Source organism: Centroberyx gerrardi, chromosome 10 (assembly GCF_048128805.1).
Source record: "Centroberyx gerrardi isolate f3 chromosome 10, fCenGer3.hap1.cur.20231027, whole genome shotgun sequence".
Classification (NCBI taxonomy): Eukaryota; Metazoa; Chordata; class Actinopteri; order Beryciformes; family Berycidae; genus Centroberyx; species Centroberyx gerrardi.
This window is the reverse complement of record NC_136006.1, coordinates 12,694,873-12,711,611: the sequence shown is the minus strand read 5'-3', so window position 1 is coordinate 12,711,611 and position 16,739 is coordinate 12,694,873. Positions and strand designations below refer to the sequence as shown.

At 41.6% G+C, this 16,739-nt stretch overlaps 1 protein-coding gene across 1 annotated transcript; it reads right to left on the bottom strand.

Annotated features, from left to right (window-relative positions):
• Nucleotides 1-6,239: 6,239 nt before the first annotated feature.
• Nucleotides 6,240-16,028, bottom strand: umps (uridine monophosphate synthetase). Its single transcript, XM_071902178.2, has 10 exons — nucleotides 15,877-16,028; nucleotides 14,372-14,525; nucleotides 13,051-13,175; nucleotides 12,689-12,876; nucleotides 12,335-12,432; nucleotides 11,584-11,744; nucleotides 11,382-11,499; nucleotides 9,490-9,665; nucleotides 9,220-9,334; nucleotides 6,240-8,252 (listed from the first exon to the last, which is right to left on the bottom strand). The coding sequence occupies exons 1-10, from the start codon at nucleotides 16,024-16,026 to the stop codon at nucleotides 8,074-8,076; spliced, it is 1,464 nt and encodes a 487-aa protein (XP_071758279.2). The 5' UTR covers nucleotides 16,027-16,028; the 3' UTR covers nucleotides 6,240-8,073.
• Between the last annotated feature and the right edge of the window lie 711 nt (nucleotides 16,029-16,739).

Genomic DNA, 16,739 nt, shown 5'->3' with positions numbered 1-16,739 from the left:
TTACTTTCTCAGAACTTGGCTTGAAGGGATACCTTGAGTTTTTGAATTTTACTCTGCCATTCGTCTTTGCTAGTTTCTATAGTTTTCCTTCATCTACCTTAAAAACACCTTCTTACCACTGTTGGTATTGTTCATTGAAACTAACTGATACTGTAAGTTGTGAGCTTTTGCTTTTAATAAGGAATGTTAACAAATCTAGCAGGTCTTTTTTCAGTTCCAAAGATCATTTTCCTCACCTTGTACCAGGTGCTTAGTGATGAAAAATACCAGACCAAACATCAAAGCCTCAAGGTATCACTTTTAGTCAGGCTTTTCCGAAGAAAGCAACTCATAACTAACTGGGCTTAAAGTTTTAAGATCTTAAATGTTAAGGTATCACTTTAACCTGGTAGTCCTCACTCAGTCTAAGCAGAGCCACAGGAAGGAGCAGCCAACCAGGAGAGGGAACAGGTCTCAGGGATTTGCATGATTAATCATTATCAGTAACCTCTTTAACTGTCAGAGGAAACAGCACACAGCCTACAGGCAGCACACACACACACACACACACACACACACACACTCATATGCACACACAGACATACACATGTGCACATTCACACATATGCATATACACACACACACACACACACACACAGAGCCTCTGGGGAGCACTTGCTCTACCAGCCAGCAGTTTAGCAGGCACCACAAATGTAATCATGTTTCTGCTGTAGAGATACAAACAGTGGTCTTAATGGTACTGATACAGAGGGGGCAGAAATACGGCCCCAACAGAGTTCACAGGGTTACGATGAGGGCAGCGGCAGCCTTGAAACTGGAGAAAGCAACCTTGGGTTTGGGTGTATACTATGTACAAACGACTTCATAGGTTTGAAACCTGCTTGCGACCTTTTTGTTGTGCTGTTTCCTCTCTTTTCCTGCCTGTCTCTGCAGTTTATTGTCTTATAGTTTAGGTTGTGGACACACTGATTTGAGTGTGTGTGTGTGTGTGTGTGTGTGTGTGTGTGTGTGTGTGTATGTGTGTGTGTGCCTCCTCTGCCTCAACTTTTCCCAGGTAAACTAACAGAAAACTCTGACAAACTAACTTGGATATGGATAGTTATTGGTGTTGGATCTTCCTGGATTCTTAAATATCATTTGGGCCAAAATGGCTCACAAGGATCCTTCCTGTTTTGTGTCCCCACATAACAAGGGTAGCAACACATTTTCAAAAGCCTTGGTCCCATGATGAGAGGCTAAATTTGTAATTTGGGCATAGATTAAAAATCTTAAAAATATTTGCAGCTCCAGACCCAAATTACCACAAACAATGTAATGCAGCCCCCTTAGATTTTAAAGAAAGACATTGGGGAAACCAGCTGTTTCAGGCTTGTTGAGTTCTAAACAAATCACCCACCAGCTAAAATAAATGTCTGTTGGAGCTGGTAGGGAGGGTGTAGCCGCAGCAGGACCAGTTGGGACAGTCAGTCCAAGTTGAGGCAAGGTAACCAGGATACTGAGGAGCGTGAGCTTTCCCTTCCTCCGGCTTTAAACAAATATTGACTGGAGCTGCAAGCTGAGGCAAATAGGCTCTCAGCTAAAGAATGAAACATAAGACAGGCTTTCTCATGGAGTCTCTTGTCTCTATAAAGGTGATGATATATGAGACTTTTTTTTTTTGAGGCAATAGAGAGTAGATAGGGATTAGCCAGTGGGGCAAAATCAATGTGGATGGACATAAAGGAACAAAATAATAAAAAAATATAGAGGTCAAACTGCTGCTTTTGCATTAAGGCATTAGTGATCTCACTGCACCTAAGCCTGAAACCAGAAGAGCAGCAGCTGAGGAGGCGGTGTGAAACCAGCAGGTACTTGGTATTTAAGTTTCTAGTATACTTCCTGTTTATCTGCATATACTCTACATGTTTACCCCCAGGCCACAGAGGCAAGTGCATTCATAATTTAATTTGCCACTTTATGTTCAGCACCCAAAATTACTTTTAATCCTACAGTAGGATGAGGAGTTGATTTTCAGCCAAAGTGGCTTGTAAAATTAACAATTTTCAGCCATAAGAAAGATCTACCAGCACAGGAATATTTTCTTCTCACATATCCCTCTCGGCTCATATATGCATAAATACATATATGCAACAAGGCAACATTTCCGTTTTAGAAGACACAAATTTAAACCTAGTCTTAGGTGGAGACTTTTCTTATATAAATTGATTAAAAATGATGTTTAGTCTATAATTAGCTACTGGTTAAGTTGGTCAGGAATTAGATCCTATTTGCAAAATGATTTAGAAATGAAACTAAATGGTGGCTATACAGTTATCTGTCATCTGGCATGTGACTGTGGATGTAAATACCATTTTTCCTTTGAAATTAAAACTGGCAAGACTTCCACAGTCAATAGAAGGGAAACAGTTTAGAACTGGAAAGGGCAGTTTACTGTTTAATCAAATGAATCGGTACTGGCAATGTTGCCTTCTGCTTGTTGCACTTACATCAATTTATTTTCTTTAAGTGAAGTACAAAAGGCTTTTGCACTTAACGATTCATACACCTTGGTTTATTGCAGAGTTGGAAACAAAACAGCAAAGCAACCAGAATACTCGGAATGCATAGTTTGTCTTATGTGCTTGAGTGAACATTTAAATTGCAAAATAAAAGAATGAAAACAGATATTTTCATGCTTTCTAACATTTAATAAATAGGAACAATAAAAAAGAATGAATGGTAAACGTGTGACGGCTGCAGGCTGCATCACAGCATCTAAATGGCAGATGGTCCATATCAGATGTCTGGCGTGTGTGTTTGTTTGTGTGTGTGTGTGTGTGTGTGTGTGTGTAGGTGTGTGTGTGTGTGTGTGTGTGTGGTTAATGGTTAGTTAATGATTAACATAACCTCCCATTAAGCCCATCTCTCCTCTCCCCGGTGCTTGCCTGCAGCCTCTGTTCGTGACGCAGGAGACACACGGTAATGAATAGGCCCCCAGTGGAAAATACAAGCTATCATCATGAATGTGCCAATGGGAAAATGATTATCATGACTGCACCAAAGGGGGAAATGGAGACGACCATCCCTACTGTCATAAATGTCAACCTTTATAGTACTGTCAGAAAAAGAACATGTGTGATATGCTCTCATCTGACGACTATTCAAATGGGAGGTAAAAATGAGCACAACTACTGACTAAAAAAGTGATTATCCTCATCGCTTGGCCACTTTCTTAAAGGGGAAGTTATGAGTATCATCTCAAAAGGGGCAATAAGACACACCACCATCACTGACTACAAAGAAAAATGAATACTGTCATTAGTGGACTGTCTTCAAAATAAAAGAAATATGATTACTAAGCTGCTGTCTCAATGGAAATTACCTTAAAAGAAAAGAGCCAAAAGTTTTTAGATGAACATATGGATGGATGTGAGACTAGAATGACAAAGGTAATGTTGCTATACTCTAATCTTATTGGTTGTAGCTTGCTTCATTATGTCCCTTACATCATCCTCTCCTGAATAAAAGTAAATAAATAGAAAACACGTCGTAAGTTCAGACTTTTTATCTATTGATTCAGTCAGCCTGTTCCAAAACTCAACCATTGTCTCTTGTTCTTCTACATTTCTCTTTAATCTCTGCTTGACAAAAAACAGATGACAAATGTCTTTTGCATTTAAGTAAAATTCCAACATATCTTTACTTGTCTGCTCAAACAAGACCAAAACTACTTCTCTCTTTTTAGCAATGCATGTTTTTCCTCATTGGAAAAACGTCTGTCAGTCTACTGGGGAGGCAACATTTTGGTCCAAGGCAGTGATGGCTTTCTTCAGAGCATGGCCTGCTGCCAGCTGTATGCAAATAAGGGAATCTACCTAGTCAAGAGGGAAATAGTCTATACACCTGGTGCTTTTACTGACAACTGAAAAAATATTATTATTATGTGGTCAAACTGATAATCAGATGTAGGTCATCAATCTATCTTGCAAGTTTAGAGGGAATATTGGTCCTGAATTCTCCCCTGATGTGTTTTTTTTAGATATGGCTTCCTAATACATTTCTGTCGATTTTTGCTTGATCTTTGTTCTTCATTATAATGATATGAACTACAAGACTTATAAGCTAAGATATGACAATAGTGCTCATACCTGGCCCTGCCCAATTCACACCTATGATTAACATATATTTCAGTGGGGGATCTTAGAACAAACCTCCTTTAAAGCAATATGTCCTTATTTGTCTGAATTAAGGCTTGACAGAGTGTTAACAATGATGCTCTTCCGTGGTGAGGAAAAAAAAAAAGCAGCTTGTTTTTGTCTTTTCCAGTTGCCAACCTGTACCTGCATAACGCGAGCCGAACGAACAAAACTTCATCTTCAGGTATTGTACGTGAGGCTCAACGTGAAGCAAATACAGACAAGGAAAAGTAACAAAAACGACGAGAAAAAGGATCCGAGTGTGATGATGGTCCAGACCCGGAGGATAACAAGCGCTGGACAGCTGGTTTCTCTGTTACCTTTGGGGGAGAGGTGGAAAAGTTAGTGCATCAAACATAAACATTATCACTCTGCAGAAACACCTGTTAGAATGGATATTAAAATGAAACAAAAACGGCTTTAAAGCCTTAGCCTACCTTTTACTGTAGGGAAGCAAAAAGGGAAAAAAAAAAAAAAAAAAAAAAAAAAAAAAACGCGCAACCTTGGTAAGTCACACTGAATGTGTGCAGCTTGTGACAGGTATACACCTTTTATACCTCAACATGCCCTCTCTCTCTCTCTCTCTCTCTCTCTCTCTCTCTCTCTCTCTCTCTCTCTCTCTTCCTCCCTCCCTCTCCACCCCTTTTCCAGATAAAACGAGAGAGGGAGAGAGTGGATCCTCAGGGCGCGCACAGACACCTGTCGCACGGTGCGTTGCTCTGATCCAATATTGACATAAAGGGGGGGAGGTGTGTGTGTGTGTGTGTGTGTGTGTGTGTGTGTGTGTGTGTGTGTGTGTGTGTGTGCGGGGCGGGGGATGAAAGGGCCACACACACACACACACGCAAACTGTAGATTAGCTCCTCTCCATTATCCCTCCCCGCCCTCTCCTCTCTCCACGCCGCCCTCCCTCCTCTCCATCAGGCAGCGTGTCTGACCTTTGTGCCTGCGCTGATCCCGAGGAGAAAAGGGCTATTGAAAGGTAACTTCATTCATTCGGGTTGTTAGCTATAGAGAAGCCTCACCTGCCGACTTCGTCAATTTGTCTTATTCAGCGCCTATTCACACATCATTTCCATATCATATGCCTTGCAAATGAGTTCCTACTATGCTGGCTGACTCACCTTTCCCAGAAACTTTGTAAAAAGCTTGTTATGGAATCCTCACTGGATGAACTGGGTGCTGTGGAAGGGAAAAATGTTTCGTGTTAAACTCCAATCAGCCATTACTGTTCTGTCAGGGGGATTTCTCCAGAAAGATGTGAAGTTCACAACAAGCTACAGAAGCGTCTGGGCAGCAGATCCTATGCGTGTTAAAGGTCTATATGATTCACATTGCTTGCGTTTGTATTCTCATTTGATAGTTTAAAGGTGATCCAGTTGGAATTCAGTTCTGGTGAAATCCCTTTCAAATCGAGTGGATTCAGGAAAGGAATTGTTTGATTAATAATTCAAAAATCAATAGCCTATAAGTCCGATAAAGAAGCTTATTTTTACATCCCACCTGTAATGTAAAATTCAGTTCTATCATAAGTAAACAAACTGTGACCATTGAATACACTGAAGGAAAGACCCCAACCCTGACATGGAAAAAGACAATATAGGCAAAACAACCAACTCAAAATTAGGCCTACAGCTTCAAACCAATATGGGAGAGAGGTCACCAGAGACGTCACCAATATTATTAACACCAAGGTAGGTGAGTTTATGTCATGGTCCCTCCACAGGTAGGTACATTATCCACAGCCTCATCAGTAGGTCAAGTTTCATTCAATCCTGTTGTCAGATGATAGGGCTCATAATCCTCACACGCTCATATTCAGAAATAAAGAGGTCTGGGCAGAGTACAGCAGCATAGAGAAGAGCAGGGAAAAGTGAACAAAAAAAAATAGTAATGGAGAAGAACCCAAAAGAAAAGATCACAAGGAAAATTACAAGGGAAACATAAGTATATAACAGCAACAGTAGAATTAAGTGCCTGAGTGTTTTCCATTATATACAGATGAGGAATATTCAGCAATAAACTTGAAAACAGAAACATTTTTTTGCAACATAAGAGATTTATTGAATTAATACAGTCTCATTTTGCAAAAAAAAAAAAAGGAATTGCATTTTAAATGGTCATAAAAGGAAACTATAAGTGGAGGGAAAATACTGAGGCAGGTCCCTGTAAAAGAAAACAACACAGCGTGTGTTCATTCAATTTAAAGAATCTATAAGAATAAGAGCATGCCACCGATCGACAGCTGTAACCACTGTAGAAGCCCCACTTCTCTTACTGCATGTAATACTGAACTCCTGCTGCACAACTGCCACGCCCCCAGGACACACTGTTTGCAAAATTCAAATTGTCTCCCTTTGAGCCCTCACAAAGTGCAAGCAACGCTCTCTGTTGATACAGAGACGAGTTTTGTTTTAGAATAAGCCTCATCAGTTCTAGCTAACATCTGAAAACGCTAAGGCCGCAGCAGTAGTAATGTCGGATAGATACACGATAAATTCATGAAGGGGAACGACTTCTACACTGGCTCTGCAGGATCAGAGGTCATTTCACATCATAATTGACTAATTAACTATTAATTAAGAAAAAGCCTGGTCTCCCATCAGTACTCCTATTTTAAGTGATTAATATGGACGACCAGACATTGGCCTCTATCAAGCCAGTCTGAGTACTGATCTAGAAACATAATTCGGAATGCCCTCACTATCTCATTCAAAATAATGTGAAAGGCTAAACTGATCATAGATCTGCACACTGACTACAAAGGTACAGTGGCCAAAGGTGGAAAATTCTCTTCAGGAAACCCCAATATAAGACAAAATGAGTTTTTGTGCCTGAATAGTTCAGAAAACACTGAAGTGTTTCCCCATTGCTAGATGCTTCATAAATTCAGGCTCAGGGTCAAAAGCATCATTTGAAAACCATTTTCGACTGCTGACCTGCGAGTGGCCAAGCAAGCTTTTCTGTTTGCAATGAAATTAAATTAATAGTCTTGATCATATCCATCAATTGCTTCAAACAGGCAAAAAAGAAAATCATTTAATACAGATACTTTAGTTCAATCGAAAGCTGGAATGCACCACCATCAATCTCACCTCTGGCTGTTTTAATTAAGAGTTACAGATATTGTCTTGCTGCCATATGAATGTCTTTCATTGTGATCCATCTTTCAACAGTCAAGCTTTAAGTTCCTGACTGGGCCTCTACAAGGAATTTCAAATAATGTTTGACTGAGCACTGGAAAACGCCCTGAATTTCAACTCCAATTCTATGTAACAAGTGAAATATATCAGTCACACACTATTCTTTGTTCTACTAATTCATGAGCTAGCTTTTAGATCAGCTCTATCAGCAATGTGACTATCTATAATGCTGGAAGGCAGACTAAGGAAAGCCTCAATTCAAGAGGAAGCGCTAGTCTTTCCTACAGGAATGGCACTTTATACACATGTTCCTAAAAATCATAAATCCTCGGGGGACTTGGACAGAGCAGGGCAAAATTAAATGGTTCACATTTTGGGGAAAAAAAAAAAAAACTAAACTAAGACTGATGCTTGATTTATCTCTACTTGCAAGTCTACCTGCAATCAAGTTGAGCAGCTCATTAATAGGAGGGAATCAAAAACACATCTGTGTTCAATAGTAAAGTGTCCCTTTTCCCATACCTGCTAGATACCCTTTGAAAATGTTAATAGATTGTGTGATTGTGCGTTTGTGCAGGTGTGCATTTTGATGTGCCAATGTGGTGTACAGATGCACACCTATACGTATGTTTGTACGTATACATTTGTGTGCACACTGGTGTTACTGGCAAAAGTAAAAACAACCCGCATGACAGGTGCTTAGGAGAGTTTCAGTTGGAATTTGAATGACTGATGCAGACACCATCTCTGATCTCCTATTGGCCAGTCTGGCCCAGTCTCTTAGTGTAGGCCTCCCAGCCTGACTTCCTGTATGACTCAGCGGCCTCCAGCCTATCAGAGGCTCCCAGGATACCCCGTCCCACGATGATGACATCAGAGCCTTTGTTGCAGATAACTTCGTCGGGACTGGTGTACTGCTGACCCAACCCATCACCTGGAGGGGAGGGAGGCAGAGAGAGAGAGAGAGAGATGGGTGAGAAAGTGAGAGGAAGGGGAAGGTGGTTGGGACTGATCAGTCACTGCCCAGCCTGGTGGGAGACAGCAGGCCCAGGAAGGATTATTTGTACCACAGCACCACCTTGTGCTGAACAGTAAGCACAACACCAGCTAAAGCACAAGAGACCAGGGTAAAAGTTGCCTCTAAGCTTTGGTCATCAAGTAACAGTATTTCAGTGATTAAAGTTGTAATGAACGAGAATTATATTACTTGAAAAAATCCACCCTAAAACACTTTAAAAACAGGTATTGGCAATGTACGTTGCATTTTTGGGCCCAATTTGTTGTTTGGTGGTGTATTTTTCTTATTCCCATGGATAACTAGCCAAATGTTGACAACGTGACATCATGATGAGACATTTCCACAGCTTCAATGGAGTTTAATGGCAGAAAAATGTTCAGCTATGTAAAAGATCAACGGTAAATGTCAGGGTTTAGTCCCTCAGAATCAAGGAGCAAGTGCTTCTTTCTAGACTCATCATTTTGCAGCGACATTCAACAATCATACAGGGAGAAATCCATCGTAGAAGAGGCAGAGAGACCAATTTTTCCACCAACAGCAGCCTCAATAGACCAGAATGCAATGCAGCCAGAAGGCTGCCGGAAATGTAGGAAATCACTAACCGAAGTAGCAGTAGACGAGGCAAGTTGAGGTAGTGGGTACACCAAAAAAGTTAATTACACTTCATTACAAAATAACTCCTGAAACGCACTGAACATCACAGATTGATTGACAACAGTGTAAGAGTATCGGAGGGTGGAATTAAAAAAAAAAAAAAATCACATTAATTACTTACTTTAAATTACTTAAAATACAAATGACCACATTTGCACCTGGGAAAAGCGTGAAACCAAATGCAAGGAAACGAAAAATGGAAGTCTAATCCACAAAGCATTCAATTCACCTCCAGCCTGCATCTGCACTCCGGGGGTCATGTGAATGAACTCCGGCCTCTTGCTGATCTTAGAGCCACAGATAAACCCAATCACAAAGTCTGACTGCTCCTCTGCCATCTTCAGCTATGAGACACACAAAAACAGAGACACACCATGAGAAACACAACAGAATTCAACAGCAATCTCCAGATTTGTAAGCAAATTGTAAGCAAATGATGGAGTGTACACTTGAGTTTAGGGGTTAACTTGGGAAAAGGCCTGAGCAGAGACATGCTTACCACCGCCTGTGTGTATTCCCCGGTAGCCAGCGACCCCTGGGAGCTCATCTGTGCTATGAGCAGACAGCCTCGGCCCAGCGGCTTGCCCACAGCGCTCAGACCCTTCAGCACCCCGGGCCCCGGCACCGCATGAGCGTTCACTATGTGGGACCAGGATGAGATCTGGTACACGCCACCTGGGATACAGATAGATGTGATAGACTGTTAAGATACTTAAAATCAACACCACCTATGCATTTTTTGAAAGTAATTTTGATTACATATTTTATTTTATGTATAAAGTGTATCTCAGTCTTCTTCAGCCATGTACAAAGTTTGGAGAGAATAGGTTAAAAAATGAAAATGCGTTAGGGGAAAACAGTTTTTCTAGAAATTCAAAATGACAGAAAATCTAGGGTAGTAAATATAGGGTAGACTGATGGTCCAAGAGGCAATTTTCTAGAGCAAGGATTGCTGAATATGCTTGTGGGAGATATGGCTAGTTAACATTTTTTTATTTTATTATAATATAATTTTGTAAATGCAGGAATGCAGTGGGTAGATGAATCATCTCCCAACACCAAGTTCTATCAAAACCAGACCTGTGGTGTTTGAGATAGCACATGCAACGTTTTGGTCGTCAGTAGGGATGTTAATGATTAATCGACGATCGATTAATCACCGTTAATAATTTGATCGATCAACATATATTAATCGATAATGTACGTTACGTGCTATTTCTCATTTTTTTCGGAAATGATTTACCGCCACAAGGGCGCAATTTAACTTTCACCGCCTATACAGAGGAAGAAGAAAGCCAAGCAAGCGGGCGGAAGCTTTACACCCGAAAAGACAACAGTGTTCATTGTAAACATTGTAATACAAAGTTGAAATACAGCACCACTACAAGCACAATGAAAGAGAATGCATTCCCCCGGCTGGCGAAGTTGGCGCGACACTATTTGTGCCTCCCGACCTGGGACAGCTGTTCCCCCGGAGCGTGTGTTTCAGCGGATGGACTGACTGTCACCAGGCTGCAATGGACTCATCCCTGACCGCGTAGATACGCTCTTATTCTTAAATAAACCAGTAGATTGTCGTGCCATTGTTTCCAATACATAAACTGTGGCAGCGCCACAATATCGGCACGGCCGGCACAACATAAAAGGTTAATCAATGTATAGAAATTGATCTAAATCGCTCTGTAATGCATCTAATGTGCGCATCACGTCATGTCTGTCATTTGGCGACGCAGTAGCTCTGTACTCAACCTGACAGTCCGTCTCCCGTTCTGAAAACGTTCGTAAAAAAATATAAAATTCCACAATTTCTCCGAACTCGCATGTGTTGTAACGGTAAAGAGTAACTTGATACTTTTCAATCGGACAATTCTAACGCTGCTCAACACTCAGAAAGTTAACATGAGTGCAGTGCAGAGACTTCACTGCATATTCCACCAGTTGGGTTCCGTTGGACACAATGTAAAGACAATTTAAAGTAATGAACCCTAAAGAAAGTACATTTTCAGCCAGACGTCCGTTGTCGGGGGTCCCAACTCTTTTGAATTATGCTTGGTTGAGTAACTTGTTGAGTAGGCCTAAAGACAGGTGTAAAAACACGCATTTTCTATTTTCTATGTCAAAAGCTGTTTTTTACATAACGATTAATCGATTAATTGGTCATTAACGTGACCGACGATTGATTAAGGAAATTTCTGAAAATTTGCATCCCTAGTCGTCAGACCTATGTGCTATGGGCGTTGGTCCACTGACCCACCAAGATACCCATGCCAAATATTCATTAGTATCCATAAGACTTTCCATCTATAAAATCATTTATATTTTAACACACAGAGATGGAAAAACTCAACAGGCACACAATTCCTCCTTAAAGTCGCCTTTTCATCTCCTAACCTTCATACTGGTGCTTCACTGTGTTCCCAATGTCGGCAAACTTGCGGTCCTCGAAGATAAGGAAGTTGTGTTTCTCGGCCAAGGCCTCCAGATCCTGGCTGAAGGCCGGGGTGAAGTCCTGGTGGCAGACAAAACAATACCATCATTACTTCGGTACATGATACTAGGCTCCCTGCAAAATATGGACTGGTTTCATTCCTACCTTTAGGATGTCCATGTGGGTCTTCAACAGGCAGATCTTTGGACCCAGAGAGTCGGCCAGCTGGAGCAGCTCCTCGCTGCTCGTCACGTCAGCAGACACACACAGGTTGGACTTCTTCTCCTCCATGATCCTCAGCAGCTTCGACGCCAGAGGGTGAGCGTCTGTTGGCGAGAGGAGCAAGAGGTGCATTCCAAAATGCGTTAGTCCACCATCTGAAATGACTCCTACTCTTACAAAATTACCAGCATGAAAGTAAAGCACAAAATGGGTTACAAGTAATGGCAAATGTCAAATCAAAACCTGGTATGAAATGGATGCCAAGAGAGCAACCTAATGTAGTCTATTTCATTACCTACTGTTTTTTATGTACATCTATCCAATTAATCAAACACAGTTGTAGGCACAACAAATAACATATTAATTACTGTGTGTGAAGTAGTCTCCAGACTAAATTATTGGTGCCAACAATTTATCTGCTGGTGCTACCAATGAAAAATACTTACATTTTTCCAAAATAGAGCATTTTGGAATGAAACCTTAGAGTGAAATGCTGACAGGCACACTTAGATTGCTATACTTTGAAAGACATTTAACTAAGTTACATTCAGTGAATTACATTAATATACAAACTCTTTAATACATGCCTAATGATCCTTACCCTAGCCTATAGCTAACTCCAATTCTAGCCGTAACCCTCAAAGTTAGTGAGTACCCACACACAGATACTGTACATACACACAAGGCTACATACTTGGTAGTTTGGCTCTGGCTCCGTAGCTCAGCTCCTGGCTCTGTTCCTTACACGGCTTCTTGGTGATAGGAGATCCGTTACCATTCTCCTCCTTAGGGCTGGAAGAGGAAAGACAATTCACGGGTAAATTATCATGTGTGAAGCTTCCACACACACACAGCCAAAACACATTGCCAATGGTCTCTCTAATGGCTAGCTTTAAGGAAAAAATAAATAAATAAAAACACTGAAAGCAGGTAGACATGTAGAGGTATCAGGGAAACTGGAAACTTTACTAGAAATCAGTATGAAGAGTTGTGTCCTTATGAATAATGACATTCAGATTCCACCTGCCAGTGTGTCCAGTTGTTGTACCTGAAGGTGTTATTGTCCAGGATGAACTTGCGGACGCTCTGGGCGGTTTGGGCGTCGATGCGCTCGGCCGCCAGCAGCACGTTCAGCAGCTTGAACATGGAGATGACTGGATGGAGTTTGATTCCCTGAGAAGCCAACATTGGCACGCCACCCTGCTCTCTGTCCATCAGTACAATGGCATCTGTCACCTTTAACAAAAAAATTATACATATTTCAAAAGACTACTGGGACCAGTTTTCAGATAGAGCCCTTTGTTGTTATCATTGTTCTGAAAGGAGTCTTGTTTGCACTTTGTATTTTGCTGCCCTTGGTAACTTGTCCTTGTCCTTCATAGGCTTTTATAACCTAAACAGATACTGCACCTTCAGTCCCTCTTTGTAGAGCACCTCGGCGGTCTCCAGGATGCTGGTGCCGCTGGTCACTGTGTCCTCAATGATCAGACAGGTTTCACCCTCACGAAAAACCCCCTCCACCATACGCTTGGTTCCTAGGGGAGGGGTGACACAACATAAACAGCAAATCAGTCCCTATCCCATCTGTGTCAATTTCACTTTTTTGACACAAAGCTCTGGCAACGGCAACTTCTTATTAACCAAATGAGGCAACAGTTCATGGAATTGCTGATTCGGCTGTATGCTTCCACCACATGCTGCCAAATTGCCTCATGGGAGACAGAAACTCCACCTTCTAGACTGACCCAGTAACTTTCTTGAATGGCTTCATCAGCCTAGCACAGGCCTACGGAGGAATGTGAACAGTAGTCAAATAGCTCTGCATTAGAAAAGACACTAGGTCAATGTCCAATATTTTTGAGAAGGACATTGCACTAACCTAGAATCAATTTTGTCATTCCAATGCTAATGAATGAGATGCACAAAGACCTGGCATAATAATAATAATAATAATAATAATAGATTACATTTATATAGCGCTTTTCTAAGTACTCAAAGCGCTTCAAATATCGGGGGTGGGTGATGCACGGCAGCCAGTTTGCGCCAGAACGCTCACCACACATCAGCTATCTCAGTGGAGAGTAGAGGACTGAAAGAGCCAATTAGGTAACGAGGGATGATTAGGTGGCCATGATGGAAGGAAGACCTGGGCACCGGGGTTACACCCCTACTCTTGCGATGAGTGCCGATGGGATCTTTATTGACCAGAGTCAGGACCTCGGTTTAACGTCTTATCCGAAGGACGGTGCTCACTCACAGGACAGAGTCCCTGTCTCTGCCCTGGGGCATTGGGGATATTATTCATGAGACCAGAGGGAAGAGCACCTCCTACTAGTCCTCCAACACCACTTCCAGCACCAGGTGGTCTCCCATCCAAGGACTAGCCACAGCCAGACCTGCTTAGCTTCCCAGACAATCTAGCGATGTGATGCAGGAGCTATGGTGCTGGCATCTCAAACCACTGGTCAGGACCCAGAATGGGTTGCAGGTCTATTTCAGGTGGGTCTCCAAGTGATACAAGAGTAAATCTTTTCTTATGAACCTGGATTATGACAGATGATCAGTATCTAGATATCAAAGATTCAGTCATTTCAAAGCCAGGAGAATACTTTACTACTACTAGCTTTGTCTAACAAATGTGATTCTCATGGGGGTTTAGTAACAGATCCAAGAGCAGAACATGTAGCCTACTCTTGGAGACTTGATAAATATGACCCGCCCTGCCACCCACCATAATCCTTGGCCTCCTTTCGTCTGATGAGCATGGGCAGTTCATTTCTGGAGCAGATAATTGTGGCCAGGGGCAGAGCAGTGTATGGAACCCCACACACAGAGTCAAATTTTAGCTCCTCTTCTTGTGCACGCTGGTAAATGAGACTTGACACCTTCAAACAACACAAGCAAATAACTTAGCAGTAGCACGGTGGAGTCAACAGTGAAGTCAGTGATTGATGCAGAACAAAAACAAGACAGGGAGGAGACAGCAACATCCGACATACCTGCAAATGTCAAAAGGCAAGAGTTATGCATGAAACTTGGTATGCATGTTCCAAACAGATGTCTTAATATACAGGACAGGCCACACACACCAATCTAAACCAAACTAGCTTTAGACAAAGTTGTTATTGGCATGTGTGGATTTTAGACAACCTAAAACTGTCCAGAAGAAATGAGCTATGGGTAATCTTGTGGGAAGTGATTGTAAGTGAATTGAATAATAGCAGTCATATTATTTACTGGATTAGGACAGTTTATAGACAGTTTATTAATCCCCTTGGGGAAATTGGGCTTTCATTAAAGTGCTATCTTATCCTATCTTATCAATAATGCTCGGTTAGATCAACAACTGAAAAAGCCCTAGAGAAACCATTTTATTTGTAAAAATGCATAATGAATCCTCCCTGAATGTTCTGATTAACTGATTAGTAGAAAAATGTCAGTATGTGTAGTTTCATAAGGCATGAAAAGGCACTGAAAGGCCCTTGGTAAGAGATGGCTGTGAAGACAACTCACTGGACACATAAGAAAACAAATGCACACTCACTTTTGGCATTTGAAATTAGCACTGTACATATCTCTAAAAATCAGAAAGGGTTAAAACCTGAAGGTGCACTTGGGGCATACAAATTTGAAATTTGACATTTTTCCCATTCCTTCTCAGGACAGTGTAGAGACATTGTTGTGGGAGAAGGGGCTCAAGCAAAAAAAAGGGAAAGCCTACACCCAAAATTGCTTTTAAGGAGGGGCAGGGTGCAACGTTTAAAGTAAAATCACTGCACATAATACATGAAAAAAAGTCATTTATGGTCGTTAACGGTGACAGAGCCTCTTTGGACCCCTCTAGCGCCTGTTTTTAGACTTTTAAAGTTGGCTTTGAGACTTTTACTTACTTCCTCGCTTTTTTTCTTGTTGTTCTGACAGGGGTTGGGAAACATCCACGTGTGCTCTAATTTGTCATCACTTTCTACACTAGGAAACTGCCACGTTAACTTGAATAGCTACCACTAATGAATGCAATAATCACTTTAAATTTGTATTTTACGATCATGTCGCTTTTCACTTGGTATCCAGGTGTTATTAAACTAATTGCCCTCGATCTTTTTAGTTTAATCGACACCCATGACAGTCAGCATTCCCATGGTTTTTCACTTAACTGGTTAGTTGCAAGCACATGAGTTCAGCTCATCTAATTTGGTGTCAGTCAGTCCCTGCAGCGGGAGGACAACACGTGTTTACCTGGTTCATCAGAGATGGGTAGGACACTAGAACTCTCAAGTCGATATAAATCGGTGTGATCATGCCGCTCTTCAGCTTGTATTCCCCAAATTTAACCGCGTTGACATCGTGAAGTTTCAGGATTAAACTGTCAACGCAAATGTTCTCCATCTTTGTTTGATACACGATGATTTAACCGAGCTGCTTTAACCGAGAAAACCTCAGCTCGATCTGACCAGGGAGGGATCATCGAGGCACGTTTTCCTCTTCGCCACCGAAACGGTCACTTCCGTGTGCGCGCAAAGGATCATGGGCATTGTATTCATACTACAAAGTTGCTTCTAATGCTGCCTTCAAATTGGGTCGTGTTTACCGAGTTCACGAGAAGAGTCCATATGAACGCCCCTCTCCTGTGGTATTCACGACTTCGGAAGTGGAAATTTTCTGAAAGCTCCGAGTTCACGAGCTCACGAGTTCCATTTGAAGGCAGCATTAAATTCTAGTACGCTGTAAAACCACGTTTTACACACGCATACACACACATACAAGCACGCACACGCACACATTCGTAAATTCCAGCAGTGCTGTCTCAGAGGGTTGTAGCTGTTTTGTAACTGTAGCAGCAGGGGGTTATCTCAGTGAGTTAACTTTTTGCAGTGTCATGCAGAGATTGCTGCTGGGGTTTGTTGTAAAAGAATCTGCCTTGGCAAAAAAAAAACATAAAGCCTGCAGACATATGCAGGCACATTGTAATATGACCTTGGGACAAAACAAAACAAACTTGCAGAAAACAAGCTGACAAGACTAGAAGGCACTTGGAGAGAGCAAAACTCCAACACTGAACAATTCTCCAACATGTTACACCCAAATAATTAATTCCTATC